This window comes from Squalius cephalus (assembly GCF_949319135.1).
Source record: "Squalius cephalus genome assembly, chromosome: 22".
Taxonomy (NCBI): domain Eukaryota; kingdom Metazoa; phylum Chordata; class Actinopteri; order Cypriniformes; family Leuciscidae; genus Squalius; species Squalius cephalus.
The window spans coordinates 15,442,265-15,464,022 of record NC_137143.1 but is presented as its reverse complement, the minus strand read 5'-3'; the positions used below and the strand labels follow the sequence as shown (position 1 = coordinate 15,464,022).

At 35.1% G+C, this 21,758-nt stretch overlaps 1 protein-coding gene across 2 annotated transcripts; it reads left to right on the top strand.

Moving 5' to 3' along the window:
* Nucleotides 1–141: 141 nt before the first annotated feature.
* rtel1 (regulator of telomere elongation helicase 1) lies at nt 142–21,369 on the top strand. Of its 2 annotated transcripts, none has more exons than XM_079858190.1 (33): nt 142–494; nt 884–1,082; nt 1,275–1,368; nt 2,025–2,106; nt 2,217–2,277; nt 2,745–2,820; nt 2,976–3,060; nt 3,704–3,769; nt 3,859–4,012; nt 5,004–5,042; nt 5,170–5,248; nt 5,388–5,485; nt 5,569–5,624; nt 5,707–5,778; nt 6,342–6,423; nt 6,907–7,039; nt 7,126–7,239; nt 10,522–10,562; nt 10,664–10,749; nt 11,115–11,192; nt 11,330–11,407; nt 11,505–11,651; nt 14,487–14,602; nt 14,688–14,811; nt 14,919–15,090; nt 15,378–15,535; nt 17,505–17,600; nt 18,977–19,172; nt 20,102–20,239; nt 20,340–20,462; nt 20,579–20,800; nt 20,903–21,025; nt 21,109–21,369. In XM_079858190.1, exons 1-33 carry the CDS (start codon nt 393–395, stop codon nt 21,162–21,164), a joined length of 3,546 nt encoding a protein of 1,181 aa, XP_079714316.1. In that variant the 5' UTR covers nt 142–392; the 3' UTR covers nt 21,165–21,369. The 2 variants fall into 2 exon arrangements, with proteins under 2 accessions (XP_079714316.1, XP_079714317.1); XM_079858191.1 differs by having other exon boundaries at nt 17,535–17,600; nt 21,109–21,364.
* Nucleotides 21,370–21,758: the final 389 nt, after the last annotated feature.

Here is a 21,758-nt window from a genome sequence, read left to right as displayed (position 1 = left end):
GAGAAGGCAGGTAAGCAACTCAGCAACAGGAAAGCAAATGTTATGTTGTTTTTGTTTTTTTGTATGCTGCGACATGACCTGCTGTGCGTTACCGGCTGCACTTCTCCAGCGAGGCCTGGAGGTGGCAGGATCACTCTCGCGGCACTAGTTTACTGGTAAAGCGGAAAAGAAGAAGAGAGAAACAAATCGCGCGCTACTGGAGTTGTCACTTGGCTTAGATGTTATATTTTAATGCATTTAACATCGTTGTATTATATTCAAAAAGAGCCGACCAAAATGAGTCTTTATTTCTTCGAGTTTTGTTAAGAGATTGTGGTTGTCTCTGGGGTTAGACTTAAGAGTGGGTGACTTTTATAGTTTCTTTACATGTGTTCATTGTGTTCTGGTTGAAAATGCCTCATATTAAGTTGAGAGGAGTCACTGTGGACTTTCCCTTCACTCCATACCCGTGCCAGGAGGACTACATGAACAAAGTCATCGAGTGCCTGCAGAAAGTGAGAAACCCAGACACCATACACAACCCTTGCATGTACTGCAGCAATATTTCTTTATAGTCTTTGAAACAGCCTTTAATTCAATTTGCCAACTACTTTGAAAGTTTCAGGGGCTTTAAAGTTTATAGTCGACAAAGGCAAAAGTCTGCCACTTTCTGATAATTTCTAAGTTCAATCACTTTTTCCAATAGAGGTAAAATGCAATGGCAGAATGACATTTTACTGAAGGTAGAATGACATTTTTGTTTTACTTCCCCTTTGATTCATGTGTAACATAAAGACTGTGGCGCTTTAATCTATACAATAAAGATGTTAAAGTCTTCTTGTAAGGTCACCTTGTTCTATTCATTTCCTCGTAATAAGAATGACATGCACTTGTACTCTTTCAGAAAGTCAATGGTGTTCTTGAAAGTCCCACTGGCACTGGTAAAACGCTCTGTCTGCTGTGTTCAGCGCTGGGCTGGAGAGAGAACTTTAAAGACACCATCTCTGCCCGCAAGATAGCAGAGAGAATGGGCGGCGCGGAGCTCTTCCCTGACAGACCAATGTCATCATGGGGAACAGCAGCCACCGACGGAGACGCTCCAAGTAGTGTCCTTCATTTATTGATTCAATGTCGTTTTGATTTATTTTCAATATCATTTGTAAACATTTCTCGTGTTTTCAAAGGCTACATTGTTGTATGAATTATAAGCCAAATCATATTGACAGTTGATTCAATTCTGGGCAACCATATATTTCATGATTTTTGTCTTTTCCTTTTCTTTTCTTTTTTTCTAGCTTATTACACAGACATCCCCAAGATCATATATGCTTCCAGAACCCATTCCCAGCTAACACAGGTCATAAACGAGCTCAAGAACACATCATACAGGTCAGCTATATGAGTTAACTTCACATATTTAAGGGATGTTGTACAGTCAGCCATTCATGATCATTGAGAATATGAAAACATGATTACATCCTACCAAAATGTTTTTCAGCATATTCTATAATGCATACGCTACCGTTTTAAAAGAAGTCTCTAATGTTCACCATGGATGCATTTATTTGATCAAAAATACAGTTAAAACGGTAATATTGTGAATTATTATTACAATTTAAAATAACTTTTTTTCTATTTTGAATATGTCTTAAAATGTATGTTACATGATCCTTCATAAAGCATTATTATGCTATCTGCATTCATAAATTATTATTTTTTGTAAAAACAACTGATCACAAAAGAAGAAATCGTTCTGATATGCTGATTTGGTGCTCATTAAACATTTATTTTTTAATTATCAATGTTAAATAATATGGTTTTATTTTTGTGGATTTTTTATGAATAGAAAGTTCAAAAAGAATGGCATTTATTGGAATGAAATCTTTTGTAACATTATAAATGTCTTGACTGTAATTTTTTTTTTTATCATTTTAATACATCCTTGCTAATTAAAACTAATAATAATAAAAAAATTAAGTAGTGTACTTTTTTGTTGTTATTTTTGTTTGTTTTTTACTAACAGATCGTATTGTTCTTTATTATAGGCCAAAAATTTGTGTTTTGGGATCTAGAGAACAGCTCTGCATAAACCCGGAAGTGATGCGTCATGAGAGTAACCACATTAAGGTATGTTGATCAGTACCTCACTGGCAGTATGTGTGACACAACTGACGCTTGAAACACCAGCGCTGTATCTCAACACCATATTAATGGAGGCATTATGGCTTATTTCAAAGGTCCACATGTGCAGAGCAAAAGTGTCGTCCCACTCCTGTCCCTTCTACAACAATGTTGATGGTATGAGACTAACATTGGTGACCTGTCAATAGAGATTTGAAACTTTATTACATAAAAGAGTTTCAATAGACCTTATTCAGAGCAGCGCCATGACAGGTATGAAAGTGAGGCTGTGAGGGATAGTCTTGCCTTGTTTCCAATGGCATCCGCTGTAAAAAGCTGGATAAAGCTCCTAGATTACTTACAATTTTCCACAGCTTATATTGTCGGGAGTTTTTTGTCAACTGAAATTTCTTGGAAAGATATTTTTCCAGTGTTTCATGAGCAGAACAATCCAAAAACACATTTAATAACTGTACAGCCCATTGTGGAGAAGCATGTCTGTCCCTCACAGCCTCGCTTTCATTCCCATTAAAAATCAAAGATGGCACTGCTGTGAATAAGGTCTATTATAATGGCTTTAGTTGTTAATGTGCTACTCTACAAGAACTTGCTGACTTTTTTTTTTTTTTTGGTGGTATTTTAAGAGAAAAGCACTGACAAAGAAATCATGAATTCTATCCTGGATGTGGAGGATCTTGTAAAAACAGGCAAAAAGCAAAGGTGAGGCTCTGCATGTTGTTTCAAGGGCTTGATCAAAGCACTGAAAGAAATTGTGTTTTTCTTCGCACTGCTGATGCAGCGCCTCGATTCCATTGGGAATCTTTTCTTTGAGGGTTTGTAAATAGTGACATTGCTCAGACTGTTTGTTCCTATAGAGTTTGTCCGTACTACCTGTCCCGCTCAATCAAACAACACGCTGATGTCATCTTCATGCCTTACAACTACCTGCTTGACCCAAAGGTGAGACATTTACCTTACCCATCTCATCACTTTAGATACACCACTGTTCAAAATGTTTTTACTGTTTTTGAAAGCTGTTCTTAATGCTCACCAAGGCTGCATTTATTTGATTTGAAAATATAATAAAAAACAATAATATTGTGAAATATTATTGCAGACCATTTTCTATTTTAATATATTTTAAAATGTAATTTATTCCTGTGATCAAAGCTGAATTTTCACCATCATTACTCCAGTGTTCAGTGTCACATGATCATTCATCATTCATTCTGATATGCTGATTTGATGATCAACAAACATTTCTTATTATTATCAATGTTGAAAACAGTTGTCCTGCCTAATATTTCTGTGGAAAGTGCGATACATTTCTTTGATGAAATAGAAAGTTCAAAAGAACAGCATTTATTTGAAATAGAAATTTTTGTAACATTTTTAAAATAATTTGTTGTCACTTGCTAAATGAAAGTCTTTCTGACCCCTAACCTTTTAATGGTATTATATATATATATATTTATATGTTTATTATTATTATTATTATTTATTTTTTTGTTGTTGAAATAATTATATTTTTTATTTAATATGTATTGTTCTAGGATAGTCTTTTTTTATTTTATTCACAATTTTGTTTTCTGTTGATTCACAGAGTCGAAGAGCACACAACATAGAGCTGAAAGGAGCTGTGATTATTTTTGATGAAGCTCATAATGTTGTAAGTGTTTTGATGTTGTTTGAGACCTCATAGCCATTCTATATTGTTGTTTGTTTTATATTCTATCAACGATTTGTGTACATTTTCAGGAGAAGATGTGTGAAGAGTCCACCTCGTTTGACCTCACCCCTTACGACCTGATTTCTGCCATTGACGCTGTAGATCGACAGCTGCGGGAACACGCCTCAGACATCAGCAAAACAGATTCCGCTGAAGAGTTTAATGTGGAATCACTGAAGTCAGGTTAGTTTGGCAAAAACCTGGCTTTTTAAATATCATTTTATAATAGTTTATATATTTGTGTATATACAGTACTGGTCAAAAGTTTGGAAACGTTACTATTTTTAATATTTTGAAAGAAGTCTCTTATGCATTTATTTGATCTAAAATTCTGAAATAATATTCTGAAATATTATTACAATTTAAAATAAGGGTTTTCTATTTTAATATACTTTAAAATAATTTATTCCTGTGATGCAAAGCTTCATTACTCCAGTCTTCAGTGTCACATGATCCTTCAGAAATCATTCTAAAATGCAAATTTATTATCAACGTTAGAAACAGTTTTGCTGCTTAATATTTTTTTGGAGCCTGTGATAATTTTTTCAGGATTCATTGATGAATAAAAAGTTAAAAATAGAAATCTTTTCTAACAATATAAATCTTTACTATCACTTTGTATCAATTCAACACAAACACTACCATTCAAAAGTTTGGGGTCAGCAATTTCTTTTTCTTTCTTTTTTTTTCAAATAAATTAATACTTTTGAAGTATAGTATATTGTTATTGTTACAAAATATTTATATTTTAAATAAATGCTGTTTTCTAACTTTGTATTCATCAAAGAATCCTGAAAAAGGTATCACAGGTTATAAAACAATATTAAGCAATATTTCTAACATCGATAATAAATCAGCATTTTAGAATTTCTGAAGGATCATGTGACACTGAAGACTGGTGTAATGATGAAAATTCAGTTTTGCATCACAGAAATAAATTATACTTTAAAGGAGATTCAAATAGAAAGTCATTATTTTACATTTTAATAATATTGCACAATATTACAGTTTTTTTCTGTATTTTTGATAAAAAATGCTTGATGACCATAAGAGACTTTTTATGAGAAAAAACATTAAAAAGAGTAATGTTTCCAAACTTTTTACCGGTACTAAATGTACTGTATATATCCCAATAAATAACTCCCTTATTTTTATCCTATATATGATTTTACAGGATTGAAACTGGATATTACCACAATTGCAAAAATAAAACGTAGGTTGCACTTCAAATATTAAAATGTATTTATTTTAATACAATATTTGATTTCTGGAGTTATTTGGAATCCATTTTTCAATAATGAAAAACATTTAGCTGAGAGTGCAACTTAATAATCTTACAGAAATTTTGATGGATCTGGAATCTTCCATTAACGGTTTTGAGATGCCAGCAAATAATCAGGGAATCACCAAACCCGGCAGGTGAGTGAAGCATGCTGGGAAAACGTTTGGTGCTGGGAATGTGTATCAGTGACCTTAATATATTGACTTTAAATCACCATTTTTACATGCACAACTGCTTAACTGAACTGCTAATTTTCTGTCTCTTCTTCTTTTAAAGCTTCATATATGAGATTTTTCAAACGGCTAATGTGAACTTTGAAACAAAAAACGCTGTAGTGGAAGCCATGGAGCAGATCACAGGATATTTAGCAGGGAGTGAGTATTAACAACTGGTCCTCATTGACCTTTTCTGCGTATCAACATTTACCCATATGTGTATTTAAATTTTTTTTTTGCAGGGCCTGGTGTCTTTCTGAACACCAGCGGACTACAGAAAGTAGCAGATATAATCCAGGTAAGAGGTGTACAGCATGTTAAAGAGATCAATTGGCCATTTTCTGTATTTTTATTGTGTTTGTCTGTTTGTCCTGAACCAGTTGGTGTTTGGGGCTGAACCTACAGAGGGCAGCAAGAAATCACAGATGAAAAACGACATGAAGGAATTTAAGGTTTGCTTCAATTTATTTTCACATTCATGCTGTGTTCATTGTTACAGGTTTTAGTTGTAGTGAGTGATAATGTTATGTTGTAAATTTGATAGTAAAAGAAAATTAATCAAAAGTGTACATTTTAAGATTTAAAGACATGTAAAGACAATTATAAGATTTTTATTTCAAATAAATGCTGTTCTATTTGACTTTCAGTGCATCAAAGAATCCTGAAAAGAATAGCACAATTGTTTTAAACATATATGATATAAAGAAAGTTTTTTGAGCACCAAATCAGCACATTAGAATGACACTGAAGACTGGAATAATGGCTGCTTTACATAAATAAATTACATTTTAAAATGTATAATAAAAATGTACATTGTAATATTTAATAATATTTTATTTTGATAAAATAAATGCAGCCTTATTGAACAAAAGGCTTCTTTCAAAAGCATTAAAAAAAAAACGTACTGACCCCAAACTTTCGAACAATGTAGTGCATGTCAGACGATAGTTCCTCTAAATCTTGTCTTTCATCCCCCATTTCTGCTTCTGATTCCCAAATCTGTGTCTGATATCAGGTCCACATTCATCCAGACAACAGCAACTTTAAGAAGAAACAGCTGACTGATGTATGGGCTTCCTCCTCTACCAAGAAACAGGGTATGAGACACCTCATGTGTAGCAAAACGTTTTCAAAGGGAAGTTGCTAACTTGCTATTGACTGGAGCACACATTCTCTTTTTTTAATGTAATTTTCTAGTCATGGAGAATATGAAATGTGTTCCCCCAGTTTCACAGACAAGGCTTAAGCCTAGTCTCAGAGTAAAATGCACGTTTGAGCTGTTTTAACTGAAAGCAACTTGAACTGATCTTAAAATATGTCAGTGCCATTGTTTTGTCTCAAGATGCACACCAGTAATGTTTATTTCTAAGGCACGTTTATAAAAACTACTTAAATGCCCTAATTGAACTAAGGCCCAATCCTGGCTTAATCTAAGCCCTGTCTGTGAAACCGGGCCATAATGTGTATTATTGCTTCAGTATTACATGGACATGAAATCTCTTCCACGATGAAATGCTGAAAAACGTGATCTTGCACATTAAACTGAAATGGATTGAAATGGTGTTGTGTATATTTTATAGGGAATGTGCTGAGCTACTGGTGTTTTTCTCCGGGGTTCAGCATGCAGGAGTTGCTCGGACAGGGAGTACGCAGCATCATTCTGACCAGTGGAACTCTCTCACCGCTCTCATCCTTCACCTGTGAAATGCAAATGTTCGTGCTCTTCTCCTCTAGCTGTCCCCGCTGAGGTTTATGAGTGGATGCTGGCTGGATGCTAATTCTCTGCTGATTTTCTGCAGTCCTTTTCCCGTATCCTTGGAGAACCCTCATGTCATCCAGCGTGATCAGATCTTCGTCAGTATCATTGAAAAAGGTCCGGACGGCGTGAAGTTGAGCACAGCCTTTGACAGGAGGTGAGTCACATCAACAACCTCTGCTTTGAACTGTCATTATTTATTCACCCTCAATTTGTTTTAAATCCAGGTGCTATTAATTAAATCTGAAAAATGTCAGTTATATTAACCGTAGGCTGTCAAGGTCCAAAAAGTACAATAGAGGTAGTTTAGATAAGTGGTTCTCCAATGGTTTGGCCATGGGTCCCACATTTTCCCATTGTCATTAGGCTGCTAATTTATGCACATAAATTGTAAAAATATGACAAATACTGATGAATAAACAGTAGCCTATAAGGCAGGGGTCTCCAACCTTTTTTCATTTGAGAGCTACTTTTTAAAAATGAAAGTGGCCGAGAGCTACTCATGTAATACAATACTTAAATAATGTCTCATAACTCTCATTAACAACTATCCAAACTGTTTTAGACATAAAATAGTTTTTGTAGGCCTATATATGTCACCCTTAAAATGTCAGAGAAAAGAACAGAATCAGATAAAAAAAATTATAGAAAATTGTACTTTGCATATTATACTGTAAAAACACATAATTATAGTTGATTTTATAGTGCATGATAACTAGAGATGAAATGACATGAAAATTTAATTTTATGATTATAGTGACCAAAATGATCAGTTATCACAGAATCCTGTTCAAAAAGTACTAATACTACACAATAAAATCAATTCACCAAGTTTTATGTCGAAAACCAGCAAATAACAAATAAACTTAGCATCAATATGCACTTTTTGTTTACATAAACATTAAAATAATAACATTAAAAATGATGGCCAGATTTAAAGGAGTGTCTTGCAACATGTTATCTACTAGCATGTACAAGTTCAAATAAAGTTTTGACAAAAAAGTTTTTATAAAAAGATAAACCTCGCATATTTCAGCCTTTAAATCATTTTTTATAAAAAGAATGAGTCAAAAAAGATTTCCCGTGGCGTCTGTCGTTGCTATGCAACTATGCACTGCGCTCTCCACAACGACAAAAGTTTTAATAGCTAATGGATTTCCACCACTGAAAAACGCTTGCTGTAGCTCTGCTACAAGATTTATTTACGGAGAAGAAAAAAACACCCGTAGTGTTTGGGTGCACCCCCATCCTTCATGTTGACTCGCTGCGCCTGGAAAAAATGAGCGCGTCGCTTCAATTATTTGAAATAACGAACTTGAGCGCGCAAAAGACGCGATATGTGAACGGCCCTTGGCGAGCTACCTCCAATCAGGCCACGAGCTACTGGTAGCTCGCGAGCGACGTGTTGGAGACCCCTGCTATAAGGTAAGGCTATAAAATAGCAGTCTCAAACTAGTTTTTGTTAATACAATAAAGTTGGTATGAGCCACCAAGGTCATATATACAAAAATATAAAAAATAACACAAAGTGAAAATAAAGTGGTATTTTGGGGTTAACTAAACAACAGTTAACATGGTAAATACACAATACCAACATGAACTGATAAAGGGATAGTGCAAAAGTTATGTACATTTACTCACCCTCAGGCCATCCAAGATGTAGGTGCCTTTTTTTCTTTAGAAGAACAGTAAAGAAGATTTTTAGCTGAAGCCGTGGTCCTCTGTGAGTCCAGTCTGGAGTCAAACGTTGGGAATCTTCCCAATTGAGATTGGGAAAGCGAAAGTAATCTTCTTTTTTTTTTTATGTAGGTTGTGGCATCCATTTTTATGAACAAAACAACACACACATCTTCCCTCTCTCCAGCTCACATTTGAATTTGCTCCATAGACTGTAAAAAAAATATGTATGTGACGTCATCCGTAGGTTTCTGAAGAGCATTTTTGAAGCCCAAAGTGGACGGAGCCAGCGGTCGCCATCTTGGCGTCACTCCCAGATAACCAAAAATGGGCAAAGAGGCGGGATTAGTTGAGGTGATGTGATGGCTAACAGACAGCAGACAAACTGCTGGTAGTGACAGCAGCAGCAATCCACCTGTCACTCAAGTGGCCACGCCCTTAATTATGCAGAACTTTAAGGCTTAATATAATTTAAACGAATGAGCTATAAAAAAATTCACCTTCCTCACTGTTGTCATGAAGGGCAAAATTAGCTATATAGACCAAAACTGTTTTTTGTACCAGGCTGTAAACATATTTTTTTCTGTTGTAAAGTTGAGCATATTAACATGGGGGTCTATGGGATTGACTCTCTTTTGGAGCCTGTCTCTAGCGGCCAGTCGGTGAATTGCAGTTTAAGTCACTTCCGTGTTGGATTCAAGAGAGAGACCAGAAGGTTGCCGCTTGGTGTTCTCCCGCGTATACGTCATTATTCAGCAGGACGCTCACGCTCCGGACCGTCATGAACTCGCTCAGGACCATTTGCCGAGGCTGTGGATTAAATGAAAAAAAAAAAAAAAAAATCTCAGACACGCTTTATTTAAAGGGGTGGTATAATGCCCTTTTCACAAGATGTAAAATAAGTCTTTGAAGTCCCCAGAGTGTGTATGTGAAGTTTTATAGCTCAAAATACCCAACAGATAATTTTATATAGTATGTTAAAATTGTCACTTTTTGAAGGTGAGCAAAAATGCACCGTTTTTGTGTCTGCCCTTTAAATGCAAATGAGCTGCTGCTCCCAGGGGGCTACAACAGCTTGTGTCTTTTTACCTTGCACACACATGCACTGAAAATTTCAAAAACGTTTAGCCTTTTATGTCCAAACCGGAGTCAGATGGAGAGACTCAAGAAGAAGTGACAACATGTAGACAACATTTGAATGGTTAATTGATGAATTTATGTAGCTTATTTGTAGTTATCTTCTAGTCATTGATTAGCATATTCTGTCATGATAATAAGGTTTATGTAAATTTTAGGGTTGGTGATGTCACTAACCTGGGAGGAATGTCGTGTAGTCCCTACCAGCCGTTTGTTGTAGTCCTTAAAAATAATTTTTTTCTCCCTTTGCTTTGAACTTTGAGCGTTGTAACTTTGCAGATGTTGTTTATGCTCAAACAGCAACATTACACACTAACTAAAGTTAGAAAAGTGAAATCATAATCAACCACCCCTTTAAACTGCGTCTGATAAAAGAGTCAACAGCTTTCGTGCATGTCTTTCAAAATAAAAGTCTTGCAACAGAAAAACAGAATTACGTTTGTTGTTTTTGTTTCTTTGATTGAACAATCTGCAACCCACTCACTCAGTCTTGCGACCCACCAGTTGAGGAGCACTGACTCGTTTACTATATTGTGATTACTCATTGACTCGTTTGCTATATTGTGAGGTGTTTGATATATGAGCCATTAGGAGATGTGTAAATGTTTTTCTTTTGTTTTTGAAGGTTTGTTCCTGAAAACATGTCGTCTATGGGAAACACTCTTGGTGAGAATTCTTTACACTGAAACAGCATATGATCTTAAACTCTTATCAATAATGATCTGATGATCAGCATAATTATCAGTGTGATATGATTGGGTTTGCAGTCAATCTGACGCGGGTGGTGCCTCATGGACTGCTGGTGTTCTTCCCCTCGTATCCAGTGATGGATAAGACTCTGGAGTTCTGGAGGGTGAGCGTGTTCAGTCTGACCTCATTAAAGATACAGTATGTAGCTGACTAACCAATTCAAACAAGTTGATAAGTTCAAGAGTTGAGTTGATTTTGATTTAGACTGATTTGGAAAAAATGCTCAGGGCAATGCTCTTGAAATGGTTCAGCTGATTCACTGAAGAGAACCAAAACAATTTAAGAGTTAGCATTTTTCTCACACTTGCTAAGTTTATTACGAAATGAATAAAATACTATTTTACGAGTGAACTTTTTTTAAGTTTCTAAGTTTAAAATGTACTGTATGTAGATTCATGATTATCTTGTTCATCTCTTGCCAACTTTAGCATTTAAGTGACTATGCACCAATTCCCTTCACTCTCTCAGGCTAATGGGCATGCAGATCGCATTGAGAATCTGAAGCCCATGTTTGTAGAACCGAGGGGAAAAAGCACTTTTACTGAGGTAAATGCTACTTGTATCAGTCATTTTAATAATTGTGCACTCATTATGATTTGAAATAGATGCTAACAAAATGCCAGCATAGCTTGATCTGCACAAGCTGTCAGTCAGTGCTGCTCTGAAATTGGATTCTTTTGCAGGTGATTGATGGTTATTATGACAAGGTGAATGACCCAAACTCCAGCGGAGGAAGCTTTTTCGCTGTATGTAGAGGAAAGGTGAGACTATAAATATTTTATGTAATAAAAATACTATATTATGAACCTACACCAGTAATATCAACACATTTCTTTTTGCTTTCCATTTTTCCCCGAGGCAAGCGAAGGGTTGGATTTTGCTGACACGTACGGTCGAGGGGTTGTGATCACTGGACTTCCCTTTCCCCCCAGAATGGACCCCAGAGTGGTGCTTAAAATGCAGTATCTGGACGAGATGTGCAGAAATAAAATTAGTGGAGTGAAGGTACCTGTTCTTCAAAATGCTCAACTGGGTTTTATATGGAATGCAGATATTGTAACTATATATCATCTGCTGACATTATATATAACATTTAGATTGTCAATTAACATGGTAATTTATTGTAATTTTAATACAATTAGAATTCTTATTTATTCAGCATTTTAGAATGATTTCTAAAGGACCATGTGACAATGAAGACTGGAGTAATGAATGCTGAAAATTTAGCTTTGCCATCACAGGAATAAATTACTTCTTAAAATATTAATTCTGACCAGTTATTTTAAATTTGAATAATATTTCACAATATTGTAATTTTTACTGTGTTTGAAAATAAAATAAAATGTGTTTGCAGTAAATGCAATTGCATTTTTAAAAAACATTCATAAACAAAAAGTCTTAGCCATGCCAGTCTTTTAAACACTAGTTAATATATAAATTAATTATTCATTAAGGTTTTTAAGCTTTACTTAAAGCACTTATGTATAATACATTGTAAAAGTATATTATGCCTTAAGGATGCACCTAATGATGCATTGTATGTTCTCGTGAAGAATTGTAACCACCGTTATAATACATAATACTTATCTATTCATTGTGACGTTACACATTTAGAAAGTATAATGCATTAACATAACCAATTTCAGATGTAGCAAGGAATCTGCAAATACTATAATGCATTTTAACTTTGGTTACAATTATTTATGAAAAGGTATAATGCATCATAACATACATTATGAATATCTGTATACTGCATATATTAGATATTATTATATATTACATAAAGGCTTTAAACAAAAGTGTAACCATCATTAATTCATCATTCAATTCAAAATTACATTAAATTCATACATATAATGACAATGAATGCAGCTCCTTTACAGTGAACATGTTTTTAATTCCTGAACTGACATTCATTTTGATATTTGAGGCATAAGGTGAAAAATATCAGGATGATGGTACAATTATCCTGATATCATAATAAAGAAAATCCCCCCATAAAAATGATAAAATTCTTGTAAAGAAAAACCTAAGAAATCTTTGATTATTACTCAAAAATACTGTTTTGTCAAAATATTGAACTAATTGAAAAACATTTGTCGACCAAATCAAAGTCATATGGTGCAATATAAAACAGGTAATAATGATATAATGTGTCTAAAGTTTATTGATTACTAGGATAAACCCCTTGAGATGTATCATCTAGTTTTCGAGGGGGTCCCAACATATGACACAATAATTGCATAACCACAGAGAAGTGAAAAATCAAAACAAAACAAACAGCAAAAAGAAAAAAAAACGTGCATATATTCATCAAAAAATTACAAACCACCAAAAGGCCAAGATGGTCAATAATAAGTAAATGAGTAAACAGTTGAGTATGAGTAAATTTTTAACTACAGTCAGATATAAAAATTAGGTATGCGCAGTAGATCTGAAAATTGTATGCATCTTTAGTACCAAAGGCAATTTATCCTAAAGTGAGCAGACAAGGCATGTTTAAACAAACCAAGTAAAGAAATTGATCTTTTTTCCACAGATAGATTATTCCAATCTGCTGGAGCCTTAAACTTAAAAGCTCTTTTGCAATTGTTTTTTTAACTCGCGGGACCGATAAATAAACTTGAGTAGAGTGCCGCACCTCATAATTTGGTGTATAAGGTACAAGATACTGTTTTAAATACGGAGGATAATTGAAGTAAATATATTTAAATATAAGTTGAAGCCAATGAGTGTGTCTTCTACTACTTAAAGATGGCCAATTATGTGCATTAGGCTATACATTATACAATGATGAGTAAGGACATCCAAGAGCAAATCTGAGAGCATTAAATACTGTGTTAAGTTGAGCAAGGTCTGAGTTAAATGCATTTTGGTATACAACATCACAATAATCAATAATTGGAAGGATGTTGAGAGGCAAGTTTTATACGAACACTGCGCGTAAAGCAATTCAGAGCATGATATAAAATATTGATTCCAAAGTTCACTTTACGTAACACTTGCTCGATGTGTAATTTGAATGAGAGTTCAGTATCAAGCCATACACCAAGATATTTGATCTTATCAACTTTATGCAGAGAAGAGCCATCATTACAGTTATTACACAGGAACCACATTTTGATTTGAGGTTTTGTCTAGTGCCAAAGATAATATAATAGGACTTTGTTTTATTAAGCAGTAATTTATTATGTACAAGGCAAGCCAATCTTGAAGGATAATGAAGTCAGACTGAAGAGAAGCTTGAAGTTGTGGTAGATTAGGTTTAGATTTATATATGACAGTATCATCGGCATAAAGTTGAACAGAACAGTTATTAAAAAATCCGATTTACTTCCCTGTAGGACTACACATTGTTTTCTATTATGCAAGTATGAATTAAACCACAAAACTGCATTTTCAGAGAGGCCGATATCATGGAGCTTATCTAAAAGGAGATAATGATCAACAAAATCAAAAGCTTTAGTTAAATCAATAAAAATGGCACCTGTGAGTTCACCATTTTCTGAAGCACAGAACACATCATTAGTGAATTTAAGTAGAGCAGTAGTTGTGGAGTGATTAGACCTGAAGCCGGATTGAAATTGTGATAAAATATTATTGGTAGAATATTAATAATAATAGAGATGAAGTCTCTTTAATTATCAGATATTACCTTTTATTGACATGGCAGGACTAGTTCAGGTTGTAAAATGTCATGTTGTACAACTCCCCAAATATATAGTGATATTTATGTATTAATAATGAAAAAATAATTACCATTACCTTAAAATATTTTGTAAATTTAATACATATTACATATTTAATTCTTGTGTATTCTTATGGTCTGTGGTTGTTCAGTATCTGTCTGGGCAGGAGTGGTACAGACAGCAGGCCTCTCGAGCTGTGAATCAAGCCATTGGCAGAGTGATCCGCCACAGAGAAGACTACGGAGCCATCTTCCTCTGTGATCACAGGTCAGCGCTAACTACTACAACAGCAATTCCCAATTTGTCTTGAGAGCATCTTCTCCAATATTAATGTTCTGGGATTGTAATCCAGATTCAGAGGCACCGAAGCCCGTAATCAGCTTCCTTCTTGGGTGAGGCCATACGTTAAGATTTACGATAACTTCGGGACCATGGTCCGTGATGCGGCTCAATTCTTTCGGACGGCGCAGAAAACTGTATGTTTGTTTCTTGTTCATGTATTCCTGTACCATGAAAATCTGCAAGGCAGTTTTTACACTAATAAGAGCTGACATGCACATTTAATGGTTGATTTGTGTGTCAGAGACCAGTTCCTGTTAGGAAAGGAAAAGCAGAGAGCAGTGAGAATCAGGCAGACACCAGGCCGCTCAACACAGGCTCCAGCTGTTCTGCTAAGAGTGTCTGGCTCAATGACACATCTCAAAAGGCCAAAACTCTAGACTCACACGTCCCCAGCTTAAAAAGGAGAAAATTAGGTGAGATCACCTTTTTATGAGGTCTGAGGGCTCTTGGACGAATGTGTTTTTCATTAAGACACATATGCCAGGTCTTGGAAGTGTATGTCGCCATTGATTTCCTAATTACTTTAAACAGTAATCAATATAAAAGTCAAGTAATTAAACAATAAGTTATAATTTGGTCTCATTCTGAGATTGATTTAAAGTAAAGCCCAGTTTAACAAATGAAACATTAACATTAGATAATGTTTGGAGCCTCAAGTTCATTGCAAGACAAGTCAGCAAAAATGATTGTGTTGTTTTAGAGTCAGAAGAGCATTCTGGAAGGGATGGCGCAGCCAGACTTTGCATTCAATATGAGATGGAGATGACAAGTAAAAGGAAACCAGTCGGCCTGCTGGACGCCCTGGATGACACAACCAACAAAGAAGGGAGGGGAGACACCATGGTTGGGGAAGAAAGGGTAAGACAAGAATTACATTGCGAAAGAAATATTTTTTAGGCCCTGTTAACACCTGGTAATGCGTTTTGGTTGATCGGATCAGAAGTGGACGAGTTGACTAAATTCAGGTGTAAACGGGGTCTAAAACATTTTGAGCTTGTCCACTTTCGACCACTTCCAGAAGTTGTTGAAAAGGCATTTGACCGGATAGCTTTTGTAGTGTAGACTATCATGTGGTCGAATGTGTTTAAACAGCCATGAAAGACCGCCTGCTGACCTTACGCGTAACGTGTAAACAGTATGGGAAGTAGTAGTGGGAAGTTCGGATCATTTTACTGACTCGGATTTTTGAATCTCGTTCATCAAAATGAATTTCAGCAGAATGTATTTTAAAATGTTACATGTTAATAGCCAAATTCCCCAAACACATCAAATGTTGATCGCATTTAGAATAAGAAAAAAATTGCAATGCAAGGAAAAGGCCAAATTATGAGAAACAGAAACAATTAATTAATTTATCCCATGACATCTTCATAAACTGAGCTATGCAGTCTGTAGTACCGGATACAGAATTGATAAGTTCATCTTTTGAGTCTTTGGTTCGAGTCATTCGTTCATCACGTGACAGTCCCATTGGCTGAAGCTATACAGTCGGTACCGGATACAGAATTGATTAGTTCATCTCTCGAGTCTTCGGGTTAGAGTCGTTCGGTTTTATGTCACCTAACTGCATGTTGTTATTAGGCACCTATATACAGTATAGCCTAATAACAACATGCAGTTAGGTGACATAAAACCGTCTTTTAAAAAAAAAAAGTGATTTTCCCCTTCATAGATGAGTTATCTTTTAGTTTATACTTTTAGCATAGTTTACTTTTTACTTTTAGCATAGTTTAAAGCATTACCATTACTCTTTAGTACCACATTCATATGGAAAAGAACCATCATAACAGAAATTCGAAAAAAATTATAAATTGAAAGAAATAAAAAAGCTATAATTTGAGACCAAAAACGCAGCATGTTACTGTTAAAAAAAACTGACTATGCACTTGTTTATGAGAAAGTCTGGGAATTATTAACTCATTTACTATATGTGTCCAGTGCTGTCACATCACGTCACGTGACAAAATAACAAAAGACTCAGATGAATCAGTCCTGAAGACTCGAGAGGTGAATTAATCATTTGTCTTTCCAGTACTGGCTGCATAGCCTCTATGGGACTGACAGGAAGAACGAAAGACTCGGACCCGAACCGTAAGACTCGAGAGATGAACTAATCATTCTGTGTCCAGTACAGAACCTATAGGATGTTGCGCATGCGCGGTCAACACAAAATGAACGAATCACTCTCTGAGACAACTCGGTAGTCCCGAGTCATATTAAAGATTTGTTCAAAATAAATGAGTCGTTCATGACCGACCCATCACTAATGGGAAGCACTAGCCAGACGGGATTTAAACTTTGTTGGCTGGAGACCCAAGTTCGGTTTGAAGACGAAAATATACCAAGCACAATGTTCTCTCAGTGTTGTTTTCTCTCTACTGTTTTATCACCTAATGTGATGTAATGCCGAATATAAGAGCAGCTCTTTTCCTAATGATGTAAACTGCCATGGTCCCAAAAAAAAAGTATAAAGAAGTAGTCCCATGCGAAGTTTGTTCTATTTCCCAGATCTACTGAATTCATGATAGCTTACTGTGAGAAACACTTGTATATTCACAAGACAATTTCTCTGAGAAATTGGAAGTGAATAACCTAGAAAATGAGTTTTTGCTGACTAAATGAGATATGAATGGTGAATAATTGCCTCATAAATCATGATCAGGGTTTTGAATGACAATTTTGATCCCTTTTTATCTGTTTCTCAAATCTTTCTACTTTCATCAGATTAGCTCATTGTCTGTAAAATTTCTCATATGCCGTAACATAACTATGTGAGCAAATCTTTTTGCTAATTTTCCCTTTCTCTTATTGGTCTGTGACCCTGCAGGCGAGTCGCTTGTCTACTCTTTCCCTCCAGCATGACAAACGTCTGGATGATGAATCGAGGGGTGGGAAACGGAAAATTAAAGTGGTTCAAGAGCGGGTGAGGCATCTTGATTGAAGTTTTGTGAGCTCCATTGGTGTCGACTTCCTCAATATGATGTTGATAACTTGACTATGCAGAAACTGGATTATATATATATATATATATATATATATATGCAAAGATAAATATTCAGCAGCCATTACTACAGTCTTCAGTGTCTCATGATCCTTCAGAAATCATTCTAATATAAAGATTTTTTGCTCAAGAAGAATTTCTTCATCTATGTTGAAAACAGTTGCGCTGCTTAGTATTTTTGTGGAAACTGTGATGCATTTGATTCTTTGATCAATAAAATGATCAGAAGAACAGCATTTATTTGAAATGGAAATGTTTTCTAACATTATAAATGTATTTACTGTCACTTTTGATCAAATTAATGCGTCCTAGCTTATTAGAAGTATTCATTTAAAAAAAAAAAAAACATCTTAAAGACCCAAACTTTTTAATTGTAGTGCTGTTTATAGGTTTCCTCAAACTGGCACTATTTTTGCAGTTCAAAATTTGGTGATGCATATATTACACTTTACCATCAAATTTAGTAGATTACCAAAAATAAATTGAATTGGATATTAAAGGGATGGTTCGGAGTAAATTCAACCTTAGGGTCCTTTGCACCATGACCTCGAGCCAAACACTCCCCCAGAAGCTTTTTTCCACTTGGTCGAACATTATTAAAGTTAGAGCTTATTTAGAGATATCAGCCGAATGGCTTAGTGCAGGCGCTAATGGATCCAAGGTGATTTGGGAAAAGCCTGTAAAAGTCCTGGCAGAATGCGATGCATAAGAATGTAGTGTAACGACGCCCAGTTATATTATATATATTATATATATAATATTTTGTTGGTAGTACCAGTTTGCAACAACAAGTTGTCAACACCTCGGAAAAAATAATAAAAAATGCATCGCTTTCTGCCAGGACTTTTTCGTGCTTTTCCCAAATCACGGAAGTGACCTCGACATCCGGGTTAGCGGTAGCATGAGCCGTCAGGCAAGTGTTATTTAAATAAACTCCTGATGTACTTACAAACTTTCCAATGCCTCGTTTTATGAGTACAGAACCTATTTGTACTACTGTAGAAGTTTGGTACCATTCCGGGCATTATTAGTGGGGTAATTTACGAGATACAACCTTGGATCCATTAGCGCCTGCACTAAGCCATCCGGCTGATATCTATAAATAAGCTCTAACTTTAATAATGTTCAACCAAGGGAAAAAAAGCTTCTGGGGGGGGTGTTTGGCTCGAGGTCATGGTGCAAAGGACCCTAGGTTGAAATTGCTCCGAACCATCCCTTTAAAAGGAACATGCCATGCTTTTCCTTTGATCATTTTGATTAAAGTAAATGTATTCTCTTTTCTGCTGGCTATGTTTCAGAAAACAACAGCTTCCTGTACTGCAAAAACTGGCAAAGCTTTCATGATAGAGCTGAGACGATGCCTGAGTCATGAAAACTTCAAGCTCATCATGGAGGCGTTACAGTCGTACAAGACAACCGATGACCTGAATAACCTTCTGGCTAATGTGGCTGAACCCCTCATACAAGACCACAACACACACAGTCTGCTCAGAGGTGCAGAATCTCAGCATATCCATCCCATGAGTGATGCGAGTTATGTTTTCACTGCTTTTTTAAAGTTTAACTTCGCCGTTTAACATATTCGATTGCAATCGGAATTTATTACAAACACTCATTGGTGGTTTAAAGTGAGTTTTGGGTAAAGCGTAATATTAATCTTTTAAATTGTGTTATGTAGCTTGATGCTAATTTTAGCTCTAATGCACCTGTTACGCCAGAGCTATATCTATTTCACCATCTATTTTGTTACAAGAATTCACTTAAGGTCCCAAGAATAAGCCTTTTTTATTTTTTATAAAGACTTCATATAATAGGTGGATTAACGAATGTAGGATGAAAGTGGTGTTGATGGGCAAGCCATGTAATGCCAGAATAAAGGCTAATATTGGCTGAATAAAAATAAAAGAATAATGATAAAAGAATAATGAAGTCTCATACCAGCAGAGGTGCTAACATTCGTCGAGAGAGGACAATAGAGTCGTGAATGTGCAGTTCTCCGCTCCAGACATTAGAGTGCAGGGGAGTTATAGGGGCAATAAATAATGTCATTAGCATTTTTATTAGCCTTCTCTAAAAACACATAACATTGTCTTTTTAGAGTTTTAGAGATATAATCCTCAGATTTGAAATGAACCACACTTGTGGCTTCAATTTAATTGTGGTTATAAGTTGTTATACCACATTTCTATAATATTTTTATACATTTTTTATTTTAGTTTTTATGTTTCAGCTTATATTTCCATATTAATAACAGTCAGTTAACTCTCAAGTGTTAGCTTTCTAAATATATGTTGATTATTTGTCTATCCAGAATGATTTGTGTCATTATCAATTATTTAAAAACAAAACAATTGGTGGAATAAAATTAAGTTGGCCTTTTTTCCTCTGATCTTAACTGATCTTCCCCTGATCTTTTTCTTAAGGTCTTTATCAGTTCATCCGACCACACCATAAGAAAGATTTTGATGAGCGTTGCTTGGAGTTAACAGGTGAAGGTTGTGGCTATAAACAAGAGCATTCGCTGTCCAGGGAGGAGCGAGAGGCTCTTGGGCAGAACACAGGTAATATTTAACTAAATAGTGTGTAGCAGTTACAGGAAACATTTGGGCCTTATTTTATCTCCCCATAATCATAACTAACAATGTTTTGTTGCTTTTGTAGCGAAAGCCGAGATTGAGCCTGTAAATCCACCCAGCGAGCAGCTGAACTCGAGTCGACAGCTGAACCAAGGTGGTCCTCACTTGGGAACCGTAGCACTTAATGGAGGGGATGGTCAAATTGGAGGTATATTGTAGCTTATTGATAGTAACTATTATTAAAAAGGCCTGCTCCTCAATTTTTAATGCAAACATTTGTACATTTAGAACATTTTCTGATTAAGTTTGTGTGGTTTTTAACAGTGAATGTAAGAAGTGAAGACCAGAAGCCACAAACATCCATCAAAGAAGGTCCGTCATGCTCTTCTCTGCTGTCAGACATAAAACAGGCCATCGGTGCAGAAAAAACCCGTCAGATGTTTTTAGCCTTGCAGGCGTATAAAACGTCAAACAATTATGAACAGATGGTGTCAACTGTTGTGAGTTTATTGACTGAGAGGGATGAGGACATCGCTCTACTAGAACGTTAGTCAATTTCTTTTAGGTTCATCATAAACATTTTACTTTATCAAAATCTATCAACGATATCTGTTGGGAAAGAGGCTGAACTTGTTCGGTTTGTTCTAGGTTTATCTGTGCTCATTCGACCACAGCACAGGAAGCAGTTCGGTGAGCTGTTAAAAGCCTTGACTGGAAATGATTCTGTAGCAAACCAGGATTCAGACATGGGATCAAGTCCACCAAATCAAGGTATTTTATGTAAATATTGTGCAACAGGTATAGTAGATAAGTGTTTTCTAATTATTCTTAATACTTTTTCTTTTTCTTTACAGCATCTCCGTTATCTGCAGGAAAGACTCAAAGCAAGATATCATCCTTCTTTTCGTGAATGCTGCTAGGACTTTGAGATATTGAATCAATATCTTTGTATTTTTTCCATATATCATGCATGAAGAGATTTATGCAGGAGAATGTTAAAAAAATAAATGAATTAACTGATTTAAAAAATAAATTAATTAAACGAAACTGACATATGTATGCACTTTTCATTCAATTCTTTACGTTAAATATTAAAAATAAATTAATTTGAAATGAAAAATAGTTTGAGTGATTTCAGTCATCTGACAATTTGATCTTCCCTGTACCGTGAAGTAGCACTATTGTTTTGGTCTTAATGATTCAAATAAATTCTCCCGAGAAAATATATTTTCCTGAATGCGTTATATAAACAAAGCACATAGGGAAAATGTATAGTTGGGATGAATGATTCATTGCCATTTTTTTAGTATTGCCAGGAAAATATAATGCAAAGTACAATGCTAAGATAATATCAATATTAATAATGTACAGCTTTTTTTTAAATAAAAACATTAAAAAAATTTAGAAGTTAAAATTGATTGGATATACAGTTTTATTTTAGTTTTCAAAAAACTAAACTAAAAAGAAGTTTTTATTCAAGCAATAAATTTATACAATAAATACA

Coding starts and splice junctions, on each gene's coding strand:
- rtel1 (XM_079858190.1), top strand. CDS start 393: ATGCCTCATATTAAGTTGAGAGGAGTCACTGTGGACTTTCCCTTCACT. Junction 11,652..14,486: donor ATAAAATTAGTGGAGTGAAG/GTACCTGTTCTT, acceptor GTGGTTGTTCAG/TATCTGTCTGGGCAGGAGTG. Junction 20,240..20,339: donor GGCTCTTGGGCAGAACACAG/GTAATATTTAAC, acceptor TTGCTTTTGTAG/CGAAAGCCGAGATTGAGCCT.